This window comes from Culex pipiens, chromosome 3, assembly GCF_016801865.2.
Source record: "Culex pipiens pallens isolate TS chromosome 3, TS_CPP_V2, whole genome shotgun sequence".
NCBI classification, from domain to species: Eukaryota; Metazoa; Arthropoda; class Insecta; order Diptera; family Culicidae; genus Culex; species Culex pipiens.
The window spans coordinates 127,824,620-127,844,993 of record NC_068939.1 but is presented as its reverse complement, the minus strand read 5'-3'; the positions used below and the strand labels follow the sequence as shown (position 1 = coordinate 127,844,993).

Below are 20,374 nucleotides of genomic sequence, written 5' to 3'. Positions count from 1 at the left end.
GATTAAGTTATTAAAATGAGAAATTTATTGTAGAAAAAGTTGAAAATAGAAAGTTTTTTTAAAAAATAATTAGATTTCAGTATTTTTTTTTTACTTTTTTTACCTTTTTTAACAAAATTTCGGAAATATTAGGTACTTAAGAAATTTTGAAATGGTTATTTATAGAACATTCATAGCGTTTTGAGCATATAGCATTCTGATTTCTAAGTCAAAAAAAAAACATTAGTAAATTTTTCATATTTTTCTAGTTCAATGTATTTTCAAACATTTTATTTTAAATTTGTATCTTGATATCTTTAAAAAATATATGTTCAGATTTTTCCAAGCTTGAAACAACCACTTTCAGGTGGACACAACATGAATATAAAACTGGTTAGTTTAAAATATTTAAATGTCCCGCCCGTGTGGATCAATCGGACCGCGCACTGGACCCACAATCCAGAGGTTGCTGGTTCGAATCCCGCGGCGGGCGCTCTAAAATTCTAAGTGTACACAGCAAAAAAAGTAGTAATCCAGCTGCGTGTAAAAGGCCTCGGTGTAAAATAATTTGTGCATTATTTTATGAAATTCTATGTAATATTACACCCTGAAATATGTAGCCCAACAGTATGGGAAACCTACATGACCGAAATGTCAAGCACATGTATGCGTTTATCCTTTCAGCTTTTCGTCGGTCTGATGGCCGAGTGGGTTAAGGCGCCAGCCCTTACTGTTGGTGCTGGGTTTGAATCCCGTCGGTTGCAACTTTTTTTTTGTGTTTGCAAAAATTGTACATGCAGTGTGTAATATTAAGTGTTTATTTTGACGAAGGTGATGTGCATGCTTTTGCATGCGATTTTACCATCGGATTTTTTGCTGTGTAAATATGGGTATCCGGCGCCGTCGCTCCGTGCCGTACCTATAAAGTCAACTTCGTTTAGTTTAAAATAAGATTCTTTTTCTAAAAATGAAGTTGAAAAAAAGCTGACTTTATTTTAAATGTAAAAAATATATATGAATATGATTATGAATATGAATTTTGACCACCTTGTAACTTAAAAGATGAAATACTAAAAAATGCCGAAGATACAAAATAAACCCGAAAAAATCAATCTCAAACTACCGATTATTGAAAGTTTCATTTTTGTATGGAAAGCTTATGTAAGTTTGTATGGCCGAACTAATGATGCAAAATGAGAAAGCACTCAAAAAATTTCAGCCGATTAATAATTACAAAATAAAAACATTGCTGATTCCAGAAAAAAAATCGCTCTTATTGAATTCACACAATCTTTTTTTTTTTCTTCTTAAAAAGAGGACACAAATATTGAAGAGTATTTGCATAAATGTTGTAAACTATTAACGTTCCGGGAAAATTCCTTTTGGATTCGCGAGAAAACCGGGAAAACCCGGGAATTTGAAAATTAAATTTTGATGCCACCCTGCTTTATTAACAAATTCCCACGAGGTGCTCCGAATTTGTTCCTAATTCGCCTAATTGCCTCCAGCAAAACGGATCTTTTCCGGAAGAGATCGGGAAAAAGATCCAGATGCAAGTTTGTGCTGATTTTACGCTTGCTGGGGGAGTCGAAAAATTTGCTTATGTTAATGCCTTCAAAAGCAATATGAAAAAAGAACAACATAATCCACTTTCAATTGAATACAAATCCCAAGATCAACCAACATAACCTTCAATAAGCAACTTTATCTTTCGTGCTAATCACATTAAGTTGACCTTCCTGGTCCACAAATAATAAATCAACCAAAAATGTTTGCGTCACCAATTTCCTCCAGACGGTCGCGCTGCTTCCAGCAGGTGGCAGTGACCCAGTTCCAAAGTTATTACGACTGTTTGGCACGCCACAACACCAAAAAAAGCGCTCAAGTTCATCCGTCAGTTTAGTACCTTATTATCATATTAGAAGCTTGGAAGGTTCTAATTTCTCTTCTTATTTGGCTTTGTTTAACTCTTCACTTAAGTTTTGTTTTGTTTGTAGTGTAATTCTAGCCTAAAAGGTTTTTCTCTTCTTTCTCTTCTGTTGACTCTTCTTATTTTGTTTTGTTTTTCCTTCGGAATCTGGTGCCCTTGATCTCCCGAACCCCAACCCTTCCCCAAAATCCCGTTCCCTCCACGGGGTAGACCAAGTGTCCCCTGTACGTGGTGCATGTGATGAGCAAGTCGGCCGGTATCGAGCTTGCACGCGCTCGCCGCCGGTACAACGGGGTCGGCATCTACGGCGAAACGCTGGCCGCGGCCCTCGGAACCGATGGGACGAACTATACGCACCAGTGCTGGCACCACGCGGCCTGTCACGTGCTCAGCCCACCACTACGGCCCGATCCGACCACGCCGGAGTTTATGATGAAGTTGCTCGCCCAGTAAGTAGCGCGGCTCGCCCTCGGGGTGACGGCTTGGAACCTAACCTAACTCGCATGCTTCCCCATCCTAACCTCAAAGTGTACCTAACCTAGAATAACATGAAAACGTTAAACGAAACTGCATTTCCGGTAACAATTTGGCTCAAACTAACCTCAAATTACCAAAATTTTCTCTTCATTCTCTCATTCAAATCGCTTCCGCTGCGCCGCTTTGGATCTTCGTTGTGTGTGTGTGATCGTCTGAAACGTCATCTGTCATCCGTAACAATAAAAACAATCACAAACTGTCACACACTAAACACCAAACACCAGACCAAGACACCGCTGTACGTAACCAGGGTGACGAGCAAGCTGGCCGCCGAGCAGGTATCGGCGGCCAGACGGCGCGGCCTGCTGGTGTACGGCGAAACGTTGGCCAGTTCGCTGGGCTGCACGCTCGCGAACGTCAAACCCAGCGCCCAGCTGGCCTACTACGTGAAGGCGCCCCCGATCCGGACGGACCCGGAAACGCCCCGGCACCTCATGAAGTTCCTGGCGTTGTAAGTGCACTCTTGATGACTATGTACTTTTACTACAGCTCGGGGGTCTTTCATTCATTCGTTTCATGTGTTAGTTGTTTTTTTTTTTGTTGTTTCGTTTGTTGTATTTATTTGTTAAAAGTGTTAAAAAACACTGTTACACGATTAATCTTTTTTGGACATTCCCGAAAAAAATAACAATCAAATTTAAATGAATAATATTCATATCTGACTCCAAAGCAATTAAAATAATTGAGATCTCGGATTCGCCCTGAAAAATACTCCGTGTTTCCGGTGCTTCCCGTGGTTTGCACAAGAGGCTACCAAGAACTGTCATAACCATACAAACAAAGGTTTATTTTTTATAGAATTAAGGTTATTCCTACTTTTGAACTGCTCACACCAAAAAAAAAAATGGTATAGGAACTAATCTAGAGTTTTTTGTTGGCATCGGGATCATGTCAGCTATCCAATTCAGTTGTAATTACACGAACATTTTCACAAAAATACGAATTTTTCTTGTATTGTTTTAATGCTTCTCGAAAAAATACTCAAAATTATTGTTGTTGCAATATGGGTTTCAAATAATCAGGATTTTTTCAAACATTTGGAAAGTAATTACAAAAAATAAAAATAATAAAAGTTTTTACAATACTACGTATTTTCGAAATAAAAAAAAAACTAAAAATTTCAGTTTTTTACAACTAGGTATCAAATGGTTGGGATTTTTTCATACATTTCGAAAGTAGTAACTATTTCTTTTAAATACTCAGAACCTACGTATTTTCGAAAAAAATACTTCAAATTTAATTTTTTTACAATATGGGTATTAAATGATCGGGATTTTTTCATAAATTTTTAAAGTAATAACACATTTTTTTTTAACATTCTCAAAATTTTCACGAAACTACGTATTTTGGAAAAAAAATACTCAAAATTTCTGTTTTTTAACAATATGGGATTTTGCCATACATTTCGAAAGTTATAACCCATTTTTTAAATACTAAAAAAAAAAACACAGAACTACGTTTTTTTCGCAAGATACTCAATTTTTTTACAATATGGGTATCCAATAATTGGGATTTTTCATACATTTCGAACGTATTAACATTTTTTTTTGAAAATGCTTTAAAAACTTCACACAACTACGTATTTTTGATAAAAGTACTATAAAAATGTTTTACAATATTGGTATCAAATACTCGTTATAACTTTCGAAATGTATGAAAAATTCAGGTCTTTTGATACCCATATTGCAATAATAATTATTTTGAGGTTTTTTTTTCGAGAAAATATTGCATTTTCAAAATACAGGAAAAATACGTATTTTTGTGAAAATTTTAATGTAATTATTAATTGCATTGGATAGCTGACATCATTCCGATTCCTAAACACTATAATTTTATAAAGTTTGGATGATTTTCCATAGGATTATAGACAATGTCTCCCATATAGCCCAAATCCCATAAGCTCTGTGGTTCAGTTAAGCACGCCTCGGTTTTGCATCCCCTATATGCGGTGCTAAACCGAGGCATGACTGTAGGACCTAATAAAAAAATGGTGAAAACGGTGCACTTAATCAAAACAATTGTAATTACTTTTCGATTGCAAATTCAATTTTACATAAAAAAATTGAGGTAAAAAAAAATTAAGTACACAATTTTTTTTACTATTCATAAAATTATAGCGTCGCCAAAATTTTGTTCCATACTTCTTAATGGCTTATAAGATGTTGTGGCAAATGGGCAGTATTCATGATTGCTGAGAGTCGCAGGACTCTCGCCCTTTGCTATTAGTAAGTATCCAGCAAAGCAAAGGGTATAGCATGCATTTGATACTGTCAACTCCCATTCGGCTGTGTTCTCGTCGCTGTCATGTTGTAAACTGGAGCCGAGGGAGGTCCTGTTGTGAATTCTAGTTGGAGGTGGTCCGAAGATCATTGAAGAAGGTAGAATTCGCCATCACCCAAGACACGAAGGCACGAAGGATAGACCATGTCTTGGAGGGTGAAAGGATGATAGGATTTAGTGATAATACCACAATTTAATATTTGTCTTTCTCTCTTATTTCAGACAAAATGTCTGGTCCGAGTCCAAGGTGTTGCAGAAATCTTCCACTATACAGAATGGGGTCTTCCTTCTATCATTTCCTATATTCTGAAAAAGGTGGTGCCCCGAATGTGGACATATAGTTTATCACATTTACTCCATACGGTGTGAACGTGACATGCTGTATGTTTGCTCTTGATGCATTGGCTATTTTCAAAAACAAGCTAGATTTTTCCTATTCTTTTAAGACAAAATTTAGTAAAATCTATACATCTATTTATTTTTCTATTGCTATAACTTGTCTCTAACCCCATAAACTTTAACTACTCAATTATTCTAACTTGGAATCGCAATACATTATTGTAGAAATGTAACTGCTGAAAATAATTTGGTAAGAAATTTGGGCATAACTGTTAATATGATTGAAGGTACGTTCAAACTGTTTTATTATATATGTTAGCTATTCAAGTTTGTTTGTCTTGTCCCATATTTCACAACTTCAGTTGTTTTCTAGTAAGCTTCTCGTTACAAGTTGATAGTTCTGAAGGTTTCTTTATTCTTTCTTTCTGTGTTAGTCTGTTATTCAATGTTCAATTTTATTTTACATTGTACTAATCCCATTTTTTCTCTTTGTCTTTTTCATGTACCTTGCGAGCATACGATGACCGAAAAAGTCATTGTATCAGCCAACGGTGTGAAAAGATAATCATGTCCAAAATTAAAGTAGACAAAGCCGCGAAACAGAACAAGTATTTTTATAAGTGCGTGAATAACAATCGGTCGTTGAAGCTCAAAAGGTTTGAAGGTTTGAAGTTGACACTATCAAAAGGGAATGGTAAGATGCAATAGTAATATTGCTAGGTTTGATAGTGTCAAAAGGTAAGATCAAGGAATAAGGATTATATGGAACTATATTGTCATAATTATTGTATTCACTGAAAATTCTATCCACTTTCTACCCCCAATGTGTCCTGCACTGGGGGTGCCTGGGGTAACTTCGAGTTGACCTGGGCCGCCCGAGGAATTATGTCGTAGGTGGTTCGTGTACTTCTCACTCACCTCTCCTCGCGGCAAGGTTTTCCGTAGGTCTACACTCGAACATGCAACATGGGACAGCATGAATCTTCAGCTGAAGCCGGACGAATGTATTCCGAAATTACAGAATTACAGAATACTTCTTAATGGCTTATAAGATGTTATTTATATGCCCTAAAACATATAATTTTTTTTTTTAAAATCAAAGATACGGGTTTCGGGAAATTTAATTTTTGTAAAAAAAAACTTGATTAAAAAATCATCAATTTTTTCCGTGTACCTAATTTTCTCTCAATAGTCCTCAACAATACCTACAACTTTGCCGAACACACTAAATGGATCAGAAAATTCATTCAAAACTTACAGATTTTCAAATATTTACGTAACATTTTTGTATGAACAGCTGCCAAAATTTTATGCAGATTTGTAGGGGTAACCAATGACACAAAATGGCCTCTTTGGTGATAGGGAGGCCCCCACAAAGTTTGAGCCAAACAAAAAAATACAAAAAATAAAAATCGTCGAAAACGGCCGATTTTGTAGAGAATTGCTTAAAAGTAAAACTTTTGCGGTACTGTATATTAAAATTTTACAAAAAAATCACAATATTTTTAAACTAATTCAATCACACTAAAAATTACCAACACGGGAAAATGCAATTAAAATTGATTTCAGTTGATTGCACGTGTATTTTTTTTATGCTTTGAAGTTTTTTGAAAATAAATTGCGTTTGCTCTCGGATTTTTTTAAGCTGATTTCGAATAACGGAGGGAGGGAACATAAACTTTAAAAAAATTGCAGCGGCCCAAATTTAAACTATATTTATTCGAAAAAGATTCACAATTCTATGCACGTGAACTCTCGTGAAATAAACTTGCTGAGCATGGTCATCGAATTGCAGCATCTTGTTCTTCTTATCTATTCTTTTCAAATTTACCTAATTGAAATTAAAAAAATCAGTTAAAATTAAAATTTATCGAAAAAAATTTAAAAAAGTATTGCGAAATATATAAAATATGTTAAAAAAAAGGCGAAAAAATTGGGTTTCCAAATTTCTTTCCGGAATGCCGGATCTGCTCAGATCGCTCTGAATTGTTAATGGTTTATTCTAAATACCGTCATCTGGGGTGAATCGGGACTACAGTCTTAATAGGGACAACAGTGTTTAGTGCACTTAAAGGTTTTACATTTGGAAATGGATGAACACATTTTGTTGGTCTGAGTCTGTTCTATTAGAAACCAACCAGAAAAATCAAAGTATTGTGCTCTAGGGTGTAATATCAAAATCGATTTTGCAGCACAGCAATTTTTCAGTTCCTTTTGGGGTCCTAAACAACTCCCTAAAGTTTGGGAACGATTGGTTTAGTCCTCACTTTGCGCAAAGCGATTCAATTTTCTATAGGAATTTGTATGGAAAAACCCATTTTTTGGATTTTGATAGTTAAAAAATCCACGATATATTAAAACCGGCTTCATATTCGGATGCTTTGGAAGGTGCTCTACAACTTTCCCGAAGAGAGTATGGTGCTAGCTTGCCCCTGAAAGAAGATACAGCGTCCTCAAAACTCGTCTAAAACGTGAATTTCGAGCAAAAAACACGTTTTAGACGAGTTTTGAACACGCTGTATCTTTTTATAGGAGCAAGTTAGCACAATACTCTTTTCGGGAATGTTGTTGAGCACATTCCAGAGCATCCGAATATGAATCCGGTTTCAGTACAGCGTGAAACGTGGATTTTATAAATATCAAAATCCAAAAAAATGGTTTTTCCCATACAAATTTATATGGAAAATTGAATCGCTTTGCGCAAAGCGAGGACTAAACCAATCGTTCCCAAACTTTGGGGAGTTGTTTAGGACCCCAAAAGGAACTGAAAAATTGCTGTGCTGGAAAATCGATTTTGATATTACACCCTAATGTCCCATATGCAAAAACAGCTAGCTGAGAAAAATGCACAGAAAGATACGAGTTGAGTTTTTACGAAAAAAAAAACTGAATTTCCTCCAGATTTCTAAAACAGTATTGTACCGGATGTTTTTTGTTTTTCTGAAAGAGCACACGATTTTGAACGAAACTGCATGAATATCTGAAAATTGATGAACAACAAGGGCAGTTCATAGTTCTCGCAACTAGTAGTACACGGAGAAAAAAGAGTTCCCAAAATCGTGAACAAGCGTTCATGAAAATGGGAACCTCGAACAAAGTGTTCAAATCCCATGGTACGATTTTGAAAAACGTACCATGAAATTTGAACACTTTGTTCGTGGTTCCCATTTTCATGAACGCTTGTTCACGATTTTGGGAACTCTTTTTTCTGCGTGTAGGCAGTATCATAATTGTTCTAAAGCAGTAAGTATTTTTTGATAATTTTTGTTTAATTTTTTGTTAAGGGAATTTAAAAAAATGTTTTACTCCTATTTTTTATTTTCTTTTTTTCAATTTGCCATTTTTTTATGCAGCTCACAACTTTTTTTACGAATAATGTTTTTTTCGGGAAATGTCCATTTTTTCGTGAAACATATCGGATAAAACTACGAAAAAAAGATATTTCGTTTTACTTCCCTAACTTATCTCTTTCTTTCCCCCCAATCATCCTACCCCATCCAGGGACGACCTCCAGACCACCGGCAGCGACAACTGCACCTTCAACAAAGCGCAAAAGGAGCTCGGCCGCGGTGACTTCACCAAGATCCCGAACGGCGTCAACGGCGTCGAGGACCGCATGTCCGTGGTGTGGGAAAAGGGCGTCCAAACGGGCCTAATCGATCCGCAGCGCTTCGTGGCCATCACCAGCACGAACGCGGCCAAGATCTTCAACCTGTACCCGCGTAAGGGCCGTATCGCGCCCGGTTCCGACGCCGACGTCGTCATCTGGGACCCGAAGGCGGTGCGGACGATTTCCGCGGCGACCCACCGGCAGGCGTGCGACTTTAACATCTTCGAGGGCATGAAGGTTCACGGCGTGCCGGAGTACGTGATTGTCCGCGGGCGGGTTTGCGTCGAAAATGGAATGCTCCGGGTGGCCGAGGGTCACGGACAGTTCGTGGAGACGCCGGTCAATCCGCCGTTTGTGTACGACGCGTTGAACGGAGTTACGGATCGTAACGGGGATGACAAGGCCGCCCGGAATGGACTCCAGTCGTTGGACCTCAACCAGAAGCACTCGGATGTGGACATTCCCGAGCCGTACTCGCTGCCGGAGAAGTACATTCCGGGGCCGGCGTTGAGTGTGATTTCCGTCGATTCGCAGGTCAGCACGCCGCACAGTGCGCGCGGTCACAGGCCCGATGGAACCAAGGACATGCAGCAGTCGACGTTCTCGATCAGTGGTGAGTAGAGTTATTAGTTGTGTGTGTGTTGATTTTTCTGGTTTATAGTTGGCTAAATAAAAGATTGTAGATATTGTTTGGTTTTGCATGCCTTCTTAGTGTTATGAGTTGTTACATTTTATTTTTTTAATATCACAAGCATCCCTAATTTGCAGTTTTTTAGTTTCTCTGTATAAATCAAAAAAATCTTGTATTTATTTTCTAAATATTTTTATTTTTCTGTACATAAAATCATATGTTTCCACTTTCAAATCAAAATTAAATTGTGCGCTCTAAATTTATCTATTTAGTTAATAAGTCTAGAGAATCAATTCCTGTATTCGATTTTGAAATTTTTGTAACATCTTAGGCTATTTTCACAAAAAATTTGAACGAAAAAAAATCGTGGGCTCACCTTCAAATTTGACTTCTAATCTTAAAAATAAAAATAAAAAACTCATAAAAGTGGCGTGTTTTTTTCTTTCAGTGTATTTTTTGGGAAAGCCCGTCAAATTTTCTACAAGTTTGTCTTTGACCACTTTTTGATGTGATGCGACGACTTCGAGATACAGCGATATTTGAATTCCGAATTACAAAAATATTGCAAATACTTACGCCTTTCTCAAATGCCATTATCGAGTGCAACTGGCTCCATATACTCAAAAATGGCTTGTGTGTAGGATAACATGTCTACAAAGTATCATTGAAATCGGAGAGGGTCGAGAAAAAAATACCTAAAAAAATCCTGTTTTGGGCTGGAACAAAAAAAAGAAATACCAAAAAAATATCAAAACATTTGCCAACATTTGCTCTTAAATTTTCTATGATATGTACTATATATGGAACGAATACCAAACTATTGTATTAATACCATACAAAGGTATTACTTCGCAATTCCCTTATTATTTACCCCTGCTCGGGATGTTCTTAGACACAATTTTAATGGAGATGCATAACGTTCAAAATCTGTGGTACCGTCGTCAGTGGTGACATTGGGTGAGATTGGGTCATACAAATTTCAGCATTTTTGCATGACCCAATCTCACCCCCAGACCCAATGTCACCCCCGATGACGGTACAGTAAACCGGGTTGACATTGACAGGATGAAGTTTGAAGAAAGCTTTTCTCCTGTGTTTTCACAGAATCTGTCGATTCGTGTATCGACCTGACTGTAAATCTAAATGTATCAGAAAGCATATTTTCAATGGAATAACGACCTAATCAGCTGGAACTGATCAAACTCATGTTAAATTATGGTTTTGTAAATTGCGTGATTATTTTTTTGAGGAATTGTCAGTTAAATTGGGGTATTTCATATTCGTGGGTGGTACAATAACATCCCACATTTGGGTCCTCACATCGAGTATAGAGCAAGTATAGAGTGTAGATTTTATTTCACACAATAAAAAAACTAAATTTTCTGAGCACAATGACACTTTGAACAACCACAAAAGGTTTACAAATTTGTGATGAATTGTAATAATTTTGGTTCGCAGCCTTCCTTGATAGAAAGTATCTTGTTTGACAGCCCGTTCTATGGGGCCACAAAGGGCTAAAGTTGATATTTTATTTTTCCTTTAAAAAAACGATCAGAAATTGATCTCTGGAGTGCCTTTCGCCTTGGTATTGTAATCCTGAAATGCAGTATTTTGTTGGAAAATTAAAATTTTTATTAATGAAATACATAGCTAGAGAATGGCCTATACAAGTCAATTTGATTTTTTTTTCATCAAATTGACACTTATGTGTTAATGTTGTTTACCTTGTTATTACGTCATATACCAAGTAGGCGAATTCTGTACTAAAAACGCAGGACGCAGTTCGCAAGTTCTAAATTTTGAAATATTTTTATGAAAATTTTCGCAGGATTTCTGTGTTGACAGTTCCAAATGGGAAATCACAGCAGCCAACGCAGCTCATTGTAGATACTCGCAGGAAAGTCTGCGTATTCAGAACGAATTTTTTTCACTTCTGTCATCGCGGCGCTGTGCAGGATCGCAGCAGTTTTCCGATGTAGATCAGGCTTTAAAATTTGTTTAGAAAAAAAAAAATTGGTTAATAATAATGAGTGTTATAGCCTTGTGATAATGTTCATGTACAGCGGTTAGAATGTCCAAAAACGATTTATGACACTTTTTTTTTCTTTCATTTTAACCCTTTCAGGCCTGATGGGCCATATATGACCCAAAAATCAAAATTTCTAAAACTATCCTATGATTTTAGTATGGTCAAAAAAATCATTTTGCCATCACTAACTAAAAAAAATATTTTTTTGGAAAATTCAGGCCTTAAGTTAAGCGTTAACGCAAATAACAAATCAATTGACAAAGCAACATTCCTACGCTGGATCGACTATGGTCCACTTGGAACGAGCTGTCAAGAAAGGGATACACTCAATGTTTACATTTGTTTAAAGGACCTTATCAAAAAAAAGTCAAAAAAGCATTGTCCTTGGTTTTTTTCCGATTTATGTACTAAAATCAGCCATCTATGCTTAATGTTAGGACCCGATTGCCAAACAAAACAAAATTGGGTCTAATTAACTTGGCCAAGAAACTGCCAAACCAAACATGAGCTAATCAAAGCTTTTTACATTTGCATCCTGCTGGTTTGACGTGGAATCGCTGATACGCCTACTTGATTTATCATTTTTAATATTTAATTGTAGGGAGAACAAGTTTTCTATTTATATGTTTATGTGCTCTATTGCATATTTTTTTAAAACAAATTAGCAACTCAATTATGTAGAATTTTCCGAGGATTCTGAATATGTTACAATTAAGATCGAAAAATAGTGTCGTGTACGCTTACATGGCAAAAGTTAAGTGTTAAAAGTTTGTTGCAAAAAATACTTCACAAAAGTTCCTCAACTGTTCTACCTAAAGAAAATAGAATATCTATTTAGACTTTCAACTGCAACAAAATTAATTAAATTTCATCTAGTTTTTAAAAAGGGCGAGCAATTTAAAAAATGAAATATTTTTCAGACCTTCAATTTTGTTTTTTCTTTGCCCTTTCCTTTGTCATAAAGGGCTCATATTTGGCATGGATTTATGTCGTGTCTGGACAAAAAAAGGAACAAACCGAGCAAATTCTTTTAAAAAAAAACTGCCTATTTAATCATTTTCAGGTTCTTGGAAGCCCTGTTTTTTTTCTGAATCGGTTGTGCAGTTGCTTACATTTTTATTTATGTTTTTATTCGCGTTTTGTATACTTTTTTTAACATGTTGTTAATTAATCACATTTTCTAATCATTATTTCTACTCATCTCCAATCCACAGAGGAGCTGGACCAGAGCGAAAACCGCTCGTGCATTCGCGTCAAGAACCCTCCCGGTGGCAAGTCTTCCGGCTTCTGGTAAACTGAACGGAACGAATTCCGCCAACTTTTTCTTCAACAACCAAAACAGCAGTCAGCAGTTCTTTAGAGACTCCGCACATGGACGGGGAGGCTCTTTTTGACAAACCAACCACAACCAACAAATATTTATTAACATAAAATTACAAATTTATATGTAACATGTGACAAAAAAAAAAATGCGAGCAAATTACCACTACTACTAAACACAAACACACACTCAACGTCATATCTCTCGATTCGTAACTCTGTGTAAAACAATACCAAACCAATGAGAAATAAAAACGCTGTCTTTTCATAACAAAGTAACAAAATCATCTTAAAACTAACTCAAATGAACACTGTCTCACATAAAAGTGTTTGTTCCAAACAAAACCAAAAAACCAAATCAGCAAACAATGTGTACCGTTAGGATAGTAGTTAAACTGAAATACTAAATTAAAATCAACCTATTTAAACTATGAGTAAAAAACTATTACCTAGTAAGGGCCGAAACCAAAAGAGCAGATAATCGTGAACCCGAGTAGATGTCTCCTTATATTACCTTTAAACAAAAATTAAAATTAATCGCGCTGGCTTTCGAATCTAACTGCAACAGTGAGCTTACAAACAACAAACAAACAAAAAAAAAGCAGCGTTTAACTTAATGAATTATTTATTGCTGCAAGTTGTAAGTCACACACCCCCTTTTTTTGTTGCACTAGTTTAAGAAAAAGTTTATTCTTATTTAATGACCAACTTTTTTGGGCAGGCTGAAATGTGCAATCAGGAAATTATCCATACAAGTTCGATTAGGTGCCTTCCCCGTCCCGGCGGAAGGCTTTTCGAAACTCATTTGGCTTTTCACTCATAAACAAAAATCACAGTTAAAAAGAAAATAATCATTGCACAAACGCACAAAAAAAATCTTCTCTCCAAACCGGAACCGGAAATTTCCCTGCACACCGCATTAGTTAGGTAGACGTAACTCTGTTTTCTTCAGCAAGTGTACCTTCTTCCCTTAGTAAGGCGATTAAGTTTTTACCCCCAAACACTCCCCGGTTTCTTCGCTAGTAGGAAAATATATAGCGCGCATGTGAGTGTGAGTTTCGGGATGCTTAGTGAAATTTTTCGGGCTATTTAAGCAAACAAATTCATCTTTATCCTCCCACCCCCGCATATTCATATTATACTCGTAAATTGAAAAGAAACAAATAAAAACTATATTTATAGCAAAGCGTTTTTCTAGGTTCGTGTTGTTTTTTCGTTTGCCTATCCTATATTTATATGATGTGAAAACTTGAAACTACAAAAAAGGAAAACATAAATTTGAAAAGAAGCAAAAAAATACACCGATGGAATCGTAGTTTTAAGTTTAGCTTTTAGCGTGGCTCTTGTAATCATGAGATCAGAATAAAACTAAGAGAATAAAATGATAAAGTTGTATCACAGAGTAACCCAGAGTGACTAGTTCCAAGAAAAGTCATTTCATTTTTTGGCTCCATAAGATTTGCAGGCGTGCGATGTACCACAAAGTTGAACCAAAAATCAAGAAGCAGTGGTAACTCAGTGTTACTCTGTGGTTGAATTGTTTTACTTTTCAAGATTGAAAGAAACAGTCCAAAAGAGCAATTTTCGAAATTCGAAAATGGATTTCATTTGTATTTTTTATTTGGCAGATTTAGCTCAAAAAATATAAAAATTGAAATAACAAGCTTAGGTTTTAACATTTGGATGAAAAAAGTGTTTTAAAATGCATTTTACACGCGTCTAGTTGCTTCCAGTAAGGCTAATACAAATTTTATTTAAAGTTTTTGTCCCCCCCCCCTTCATAGTTGGCCCAAAAAATCAGGGAACAAATAATTATTTTTTTTTCAAAAAAAGCTGAAATCAAAAAATGCATAAAATGCATTCCCCTGCGTTTAGAATCATTTTTAACTTGTTTGGGTTGATTTAAAAATCTTTTGAATCTGTGAAAATTGTCGATGCAAAATGTAGTTTTTTCGCTAAAATGTTTTTTTTCGTCAAATCTTAAGTTGTTTGAAAACTAATGATTACAAAACAACTGAACTAGTGTAAAATGCATTTTAAAACACTTTTTCCATGCAAATAATAAAACTATGGCTTGTTATTTCAACATTTAATTTTTTTTTTGCGTGATTAGTGGGTTTAGTGGATTAAACTTTTATTTTTACCTACATTTTGAAGTTTTTCGACAAACAATTTTTTTTTGTCCCCTGATTATTCAGGCCGACATAAACTTTGAAAAATATTTGCAGCGACCTTATTAATATAAAATCAAATTTGTAATCGAAAAATACTTAACAGATTTTTGATAAAGTGCACTGTTATCAAGACGCAGCCACTTAAAGTTTAATTTTAACTAAATAATTTCCGTTTTTCGATTTTTTTAAAAAGTGTCCATTATTGTCCATTCTTGAAAATATTTTTTTCGAAATATTTGGAAAACTTCCAATGAAATTGTCTAAGAGACATTGAAGATTGGACCTCTGGTCGCTGAAAGCGATTAAAAAAAGAAACAATAAAATTGATGTCTCCTTAGTATCATTCAAACAGTATTTTATTTTCTAGTAATAATATTTCAGAAACAAATGGTTCTATTTCCAAAGTTGAAAATTTTTGATTTTGACATTTGATGTCGCAGGCCAAGGATTGATACTCAAGAGCATGCAATGGCACTGACCTTGTTGCGTGCTCTTCGGTTGACGTCCACGTAAGGAACATCCTGGAAGGAGCGCAACTAACTACATCCGTAGTTCTGTTAGATCATTCGAATTATCTTGATCAGAACAGTATAGCTCTGGTTCCTTGCGAGTGTCCTATTTTCTTACCTCCACGTTGGCTTGGTTTTCATGATGACCTAGCTGGTGGCCTGTGGAAACGGATCGTAAACCTTTGACCACCGCGGGTCAGAGTCGAGACGGCTAAAAGAAAGGGGCGCGACAATGTGGGAAAGGGAAGTAATTTGTGATTGTAGACGGTATTGTTTCGATTCGCAGTATGTTGAGTCAACTGCTGTGGATGTACCTGAAACATCGCACAACGGGGTTTCTCTTCTCTTCATTCTCAGCTACCACCTATCTCCTATTTCTATTTTGCTCTACTGATTCTCACTTCTTCACTGATTCTTCTATTTAATATCCATCATTTGATTTTGATTTTACTAACTTTTGATTCTCTTATCTCTCAAAGCTTTTCCACTCTTTTTTACCAATTGATAGTGCTGTAACAAACTTTGTTTTGTTGTTTTTCCTTAATGTACTAGTAATATCAAGCCTATTTATCATTTTCCTAAGCTTTTTTGATTTTATTGCGAATTTATTTATTTGAATAGTTCTTTACCTGTTCTATAATGTAATGATAATACTATAGTCTAAGTTTGTTTTGTATCTCTCTTTATGAACTATTGTCCTATTTTACATCTAATACATCTAGCTTCTCATTTTTATTCTTTAAAATACGCTCATCATTCTCTTACTATTGATTCTTTGTTTTCTATTGTTTTCAATCTTCACCCTTTTTTCAAACAAGTGAGGTTTGAGCCCTTACTCAGTTTATGGAATGGTTAAAGGATTAACATAAATATTACTATTGTACTTTTGGTAAACTTTTATAACATGCTTAGGAACAAAAATTGTAACAAAACACCGCGACAAAAGAAATAGCAACAGATAAACACGACTCAACAATATGGAAGATTTCAGGAGAAAACAATACACAGTAAATTAACAATTAGTTCTTGAATTCAAACTAAAATAAAACAGTTTTCGCTTAAATAAATGTTGATAGGCACACTATAAATGGTTAGGCGCTTATACTTACATCAAACCCTACGTAATGTACCACCCCCGGCCGAGTTAAAATGCGTAACCGGAAAAGAAGGTGTGCATGCCTGGCACGAACACTCAAAGCGTGTTCTAGCGTGTTGCTCGTACTGACTCAGAGCAAGGGTGAGATGTAGGTGTAAGGGCAGTGCGTGTTCGTCGGGAACCTGGTGCATAAGATCGGTCAAGGCCCGTTCTTACACTGAAAATTGCGAATTGCGAATTGCGATTTTGACATTTGATGTCGGTCGTTTTTATTATTTCATTATTATTATATTTATTTTGCATACTTATTTCAATTGCAACGATGATTGATACCTAGTCATATAAATCCTATAAAAGTACTTTTCGATTGTAAATTTGATTTTACATTAAAAACTTAAGTCAAATTTTTATTCTAACTAAAATTATTTTTTTTCAAAAAGCACATTTTTCTCAAATAAATCAACGTTTTTATCCATACAGTCCAGACTCGATTATCCGAAAGCCTCGGAAAAATTTCAGTTCGGATAATCGAACAACGAAAAAAAAAATTTTTTTTTTCGCTGTCTTATTTTTAATTGTCGAGCTTAAGTATGACCCCTAAACTACGCTAAAGTGATTTACATTTTTTTAATCCAAGATGGCGGCCAATATGGCGATGACGAAATATTGAAAAAATGCATTTTATTATTTAATAAGCAATCAACTATTCAAATGTGACTTAAATGGGGTCGCAGAACTCGAATTTGATTAGTGCGTCCATCCCGGGAATTCCCGGGACAAAAATCCCGGGATTTTTCCAAAACCGGGAATTCCCGAATCCCGGGATTTTCCATAATTTGTCCCGGGAATTCCCGAAATTGAAAAAAATAATCATATTTTGGTCTGGAAATTCAGATTTAGTTGTGGAAATAGTAGAACAGTTGAATACTAATTAATCAATAAAATGCATTAAAATTTGTATTCGGCAAATATCAGCATTTATTTGGCTTATTAGGGAAAATTATTATAATTTTAGTTAACAGGTCCGCAAAATGCCTAGCGCTTTAAATGGATATATTTACGTATATTTTCGATTTTAAATTTGAAAAAAATAATCTCATGTCTCATCTAAGCAAAAAATAATTGCAAAAATATGTTGGATGACATCGGTTAAAACAGGAACAGAACAAAACAATTAGTACACCGACTTCCAAATGTATTGCTCTAAAATCTCCTGTACCTATTCAGACTTTAGACCCGATTTTCTCCCAGTTGGCAGTAGTAACTTGAAATTAATTTGTGAAATATGTTTTATATAAAACAATGTATTCAAAACTTATCTAAAAATTTACATTGACTAGTCTTATTTTATTTGTTGTCGTTTTTTTGTTATTTATACATATAAAAAAAACTTTTTAAGCTGAGTAATGTCATATAAAAAAAATATAAAAAAATATTTTCATAAAGACTTATGTAATTTGAATCGCAAATAAAAAAAAATCAAATTGGAATTAAAAATTGGAATTAAAAATTGTAATTGATTTAAATTCCAAAACACCACAAAGAACAACATTGATTTTTATCAATTTTTTATTTCTTTTAGGCTATTTAAAAACTTGTTTAGGTTGAAGTGTAGATTATCACCAATTAATATTATTAAGCTCATTCTATGATTTTAAGCATGAAAACATAACAAATATAATGAAAACATAGAATTTATTACTTATACAAAAATTTCCCGGGATCCCGGGAATTCCCAGGATTTCAAAAATATTTTTCCCGTTTCCCGGGAAATTCAAAACCCGGGAAAATTGGACGCCCTAAATTTGATGTTTAAAACAAGAAAAAGAAAAAAAACGAAAAAAAAATGTTGTTCGTGATTCGATTATCCGAAGTCCCATACAAACCTTCGGATAATCGAACTTCTAATAATCGAAACTTCGGGTCTGGACTGTACTCATTTCTGGCTCTAGTTGCGGTTTCGGCATTGTTCTCTTCTCACTAGAAAACAGCCTGTACAGGTCCCTGAAAATAGTAAGTTCTAAAGAAAAGTTGCCTTTTAGATTCTATTGACAAAGTTCCGCCAAAGTGTTCCAAATTTGTGGGTGCTCCGAATATGTAGGATGTTTGAATGTAGACTTAATGGGTGAACGAATGACCAATGAGTCAAATCAAAAACTACAGAAAAATAATAATGGCTGATTTCGTAGCGAAATGCTCAAAAATTCATGAAAGAAGACAATAAAAACTTCTTCACGGCGATTCTAATATTGATTTTATGAATTATGCCAAATGCGGTACCCCCTTTTTGTATATTACTCTTCAGGGTGATCACTCAAATCCCGTTTAAAATTCCAGACTTTTTCTCGACTTTTCCAGAACCTCAAATAATAGGCAAATCAATCTTATATATATAAAAAATTTCGACGGTTTTGTTCGAACGCGAATCAATTCAACACGGAATGCCGGATCGAGGTGCTCTTTGTTGCATTGGGTTCGTATAAGTCCAAGGTAGGTTCTTACGCCAAAAAAGTTACAACATTGGCCACTCCGGAACCGATTCCGGAAAATCTGTAGATTGTATGGGAAAAGTTACGTAAAATCAAATTTTGATCACAGGAGGTTGAATAAGCAAAACATTTAAAAACGTCAACAAACGAAAAAAAGGCAGAACGAAGTTTGTCGGGTGAGGCTTGTTTAATAATATAATATTTATAATATCAACCACCGAACAAAATTTCTAATTATATTTAAAAATTAAAAATATTGACAGTCAAAGTAAAAATAGAATCTTAACAATACATTTTTTAATACTTCAAAAATAGAAGCAATCATTATTTTGATCCAGAGTGGAAAACATAACCAATCAGTCTTCACAAAATTACACAAAGATGTTACCAAGTTCCTTATATTATTGGTGAATTCTGGTTATAATTTTTAAATCAATGTTAATTTATCGTGTTGTCAGTATTAAAATGATTTTAATTTTTTTTCCAGAGATAGATCCAGTTTAACAAGACTCTATTTTTTTCCACTCATTATATGCAAAATGTTTTAAGATACAAATTCTTTAAACATAATTGTAATGGTTTCTAGAATTTTTTTCACAATTTGAAGTTTTTTTTCATATTTTAAATACGTACCAAAAAAATCAATTTTGCATTCAGAACGAAAAGCGTTTGAATTTTATTTGATATTTAAGTTTTTCCGCTAAAAGAAAATCAAGCTTTATCTGTAGTGATTCACCCATACTAACAATATTTTGAAAGGAATCACACATTTGGAAAAAATAATATTTGAAAATAATTAATGAATTCAGTTTAAAATTTGAAGATATTTACCCCTAAAAAAATGCGTTAAACTTGTTGATATCGTTTTTCAGATATTTAAGCAATTTGATTTATTTTCTCACTGGTAATATACGTTGAAATTGAGTTTTATTTTCATTAGCTTTGTTGTTGTTTAAAGTTTGAAGTTAACTTTTATTTGATAAACGTTGACAAAAATAAATAACAATCATTTTATTAATAAAAAATATTATGAATATCTATGTGAAATGCATGTCATCAAAATCATCCAATATTTATCAGGTTAATAATTTCTTAAACAGCCTTTTCATTTGAAAATAGTCAAAAAAAAAATAAACCTTGCAATCAAAGTTAAGTGCTTAATACGAATTGGGTGAAATTAATAATAAATTATACAAATTATTGCAAAATTATTTCATAGTTAGAAAAAAGCTTTCAAACAAGTAAAAAGAGACAATCACACCGTCTTTGCAGACTGAATACTAATATTAAACGGGACAAACATTGAACGAAATCTCCAGGAGGATAAGGCGGGAATCGAACCCGCGCCCCTTTGCAACTTAGGAATCGGCAGCCGAAGCCGCTAACCTCTGCGCCACGAGGCCCTAGTATGCTTGGGATTCCCGACTTTTCCCGACATTTTGACAAAAAAT

General features: G+C 34.7%; 1 protein-coding gene across 8 annotated transcripts in view; it reads left to right on the top strand.

Annotated features, from left to right (window-relative positions):
* LOC120427519 (dihydropyrimidinase) overlaps positions 1-12,937 on the top strand; it is a 58,004-nt gene extending 45,067 nt beyond the window's left edge. For 5 of the 8 annotated variants that reach the window (XM_039592386.2, XM_039592385.2, XM_039592384.2 and 2 more), the window contains 3 exons: positions 2,120-2,358; positions 8,567-9,288; positions 12,550-12,937. In XM_039592386.2, the coding sequence (XP_039448320.1) occupies positions 2,120-2,358; positions 8,567-9,288; positions 12,550-12,629 (1,041 nt within the window). In that variant the 3' untranslated portion in view covers positions 12,630-12,937. Of the gene's footprint in view, positions 1-2,119; positions 2,363-2,670; positions 2,898-8,566; positions 9,289-12,549 lie in introns of those variants that run through there. The other 3 variants (XM_039592388.2, XM_039592383.2, XM_039592389.2) reach the window with 2 other exon arrangements.
* The last annotated feature ends 7,437 nt before the right edge of the window (positions 12,938-20,374 follow it).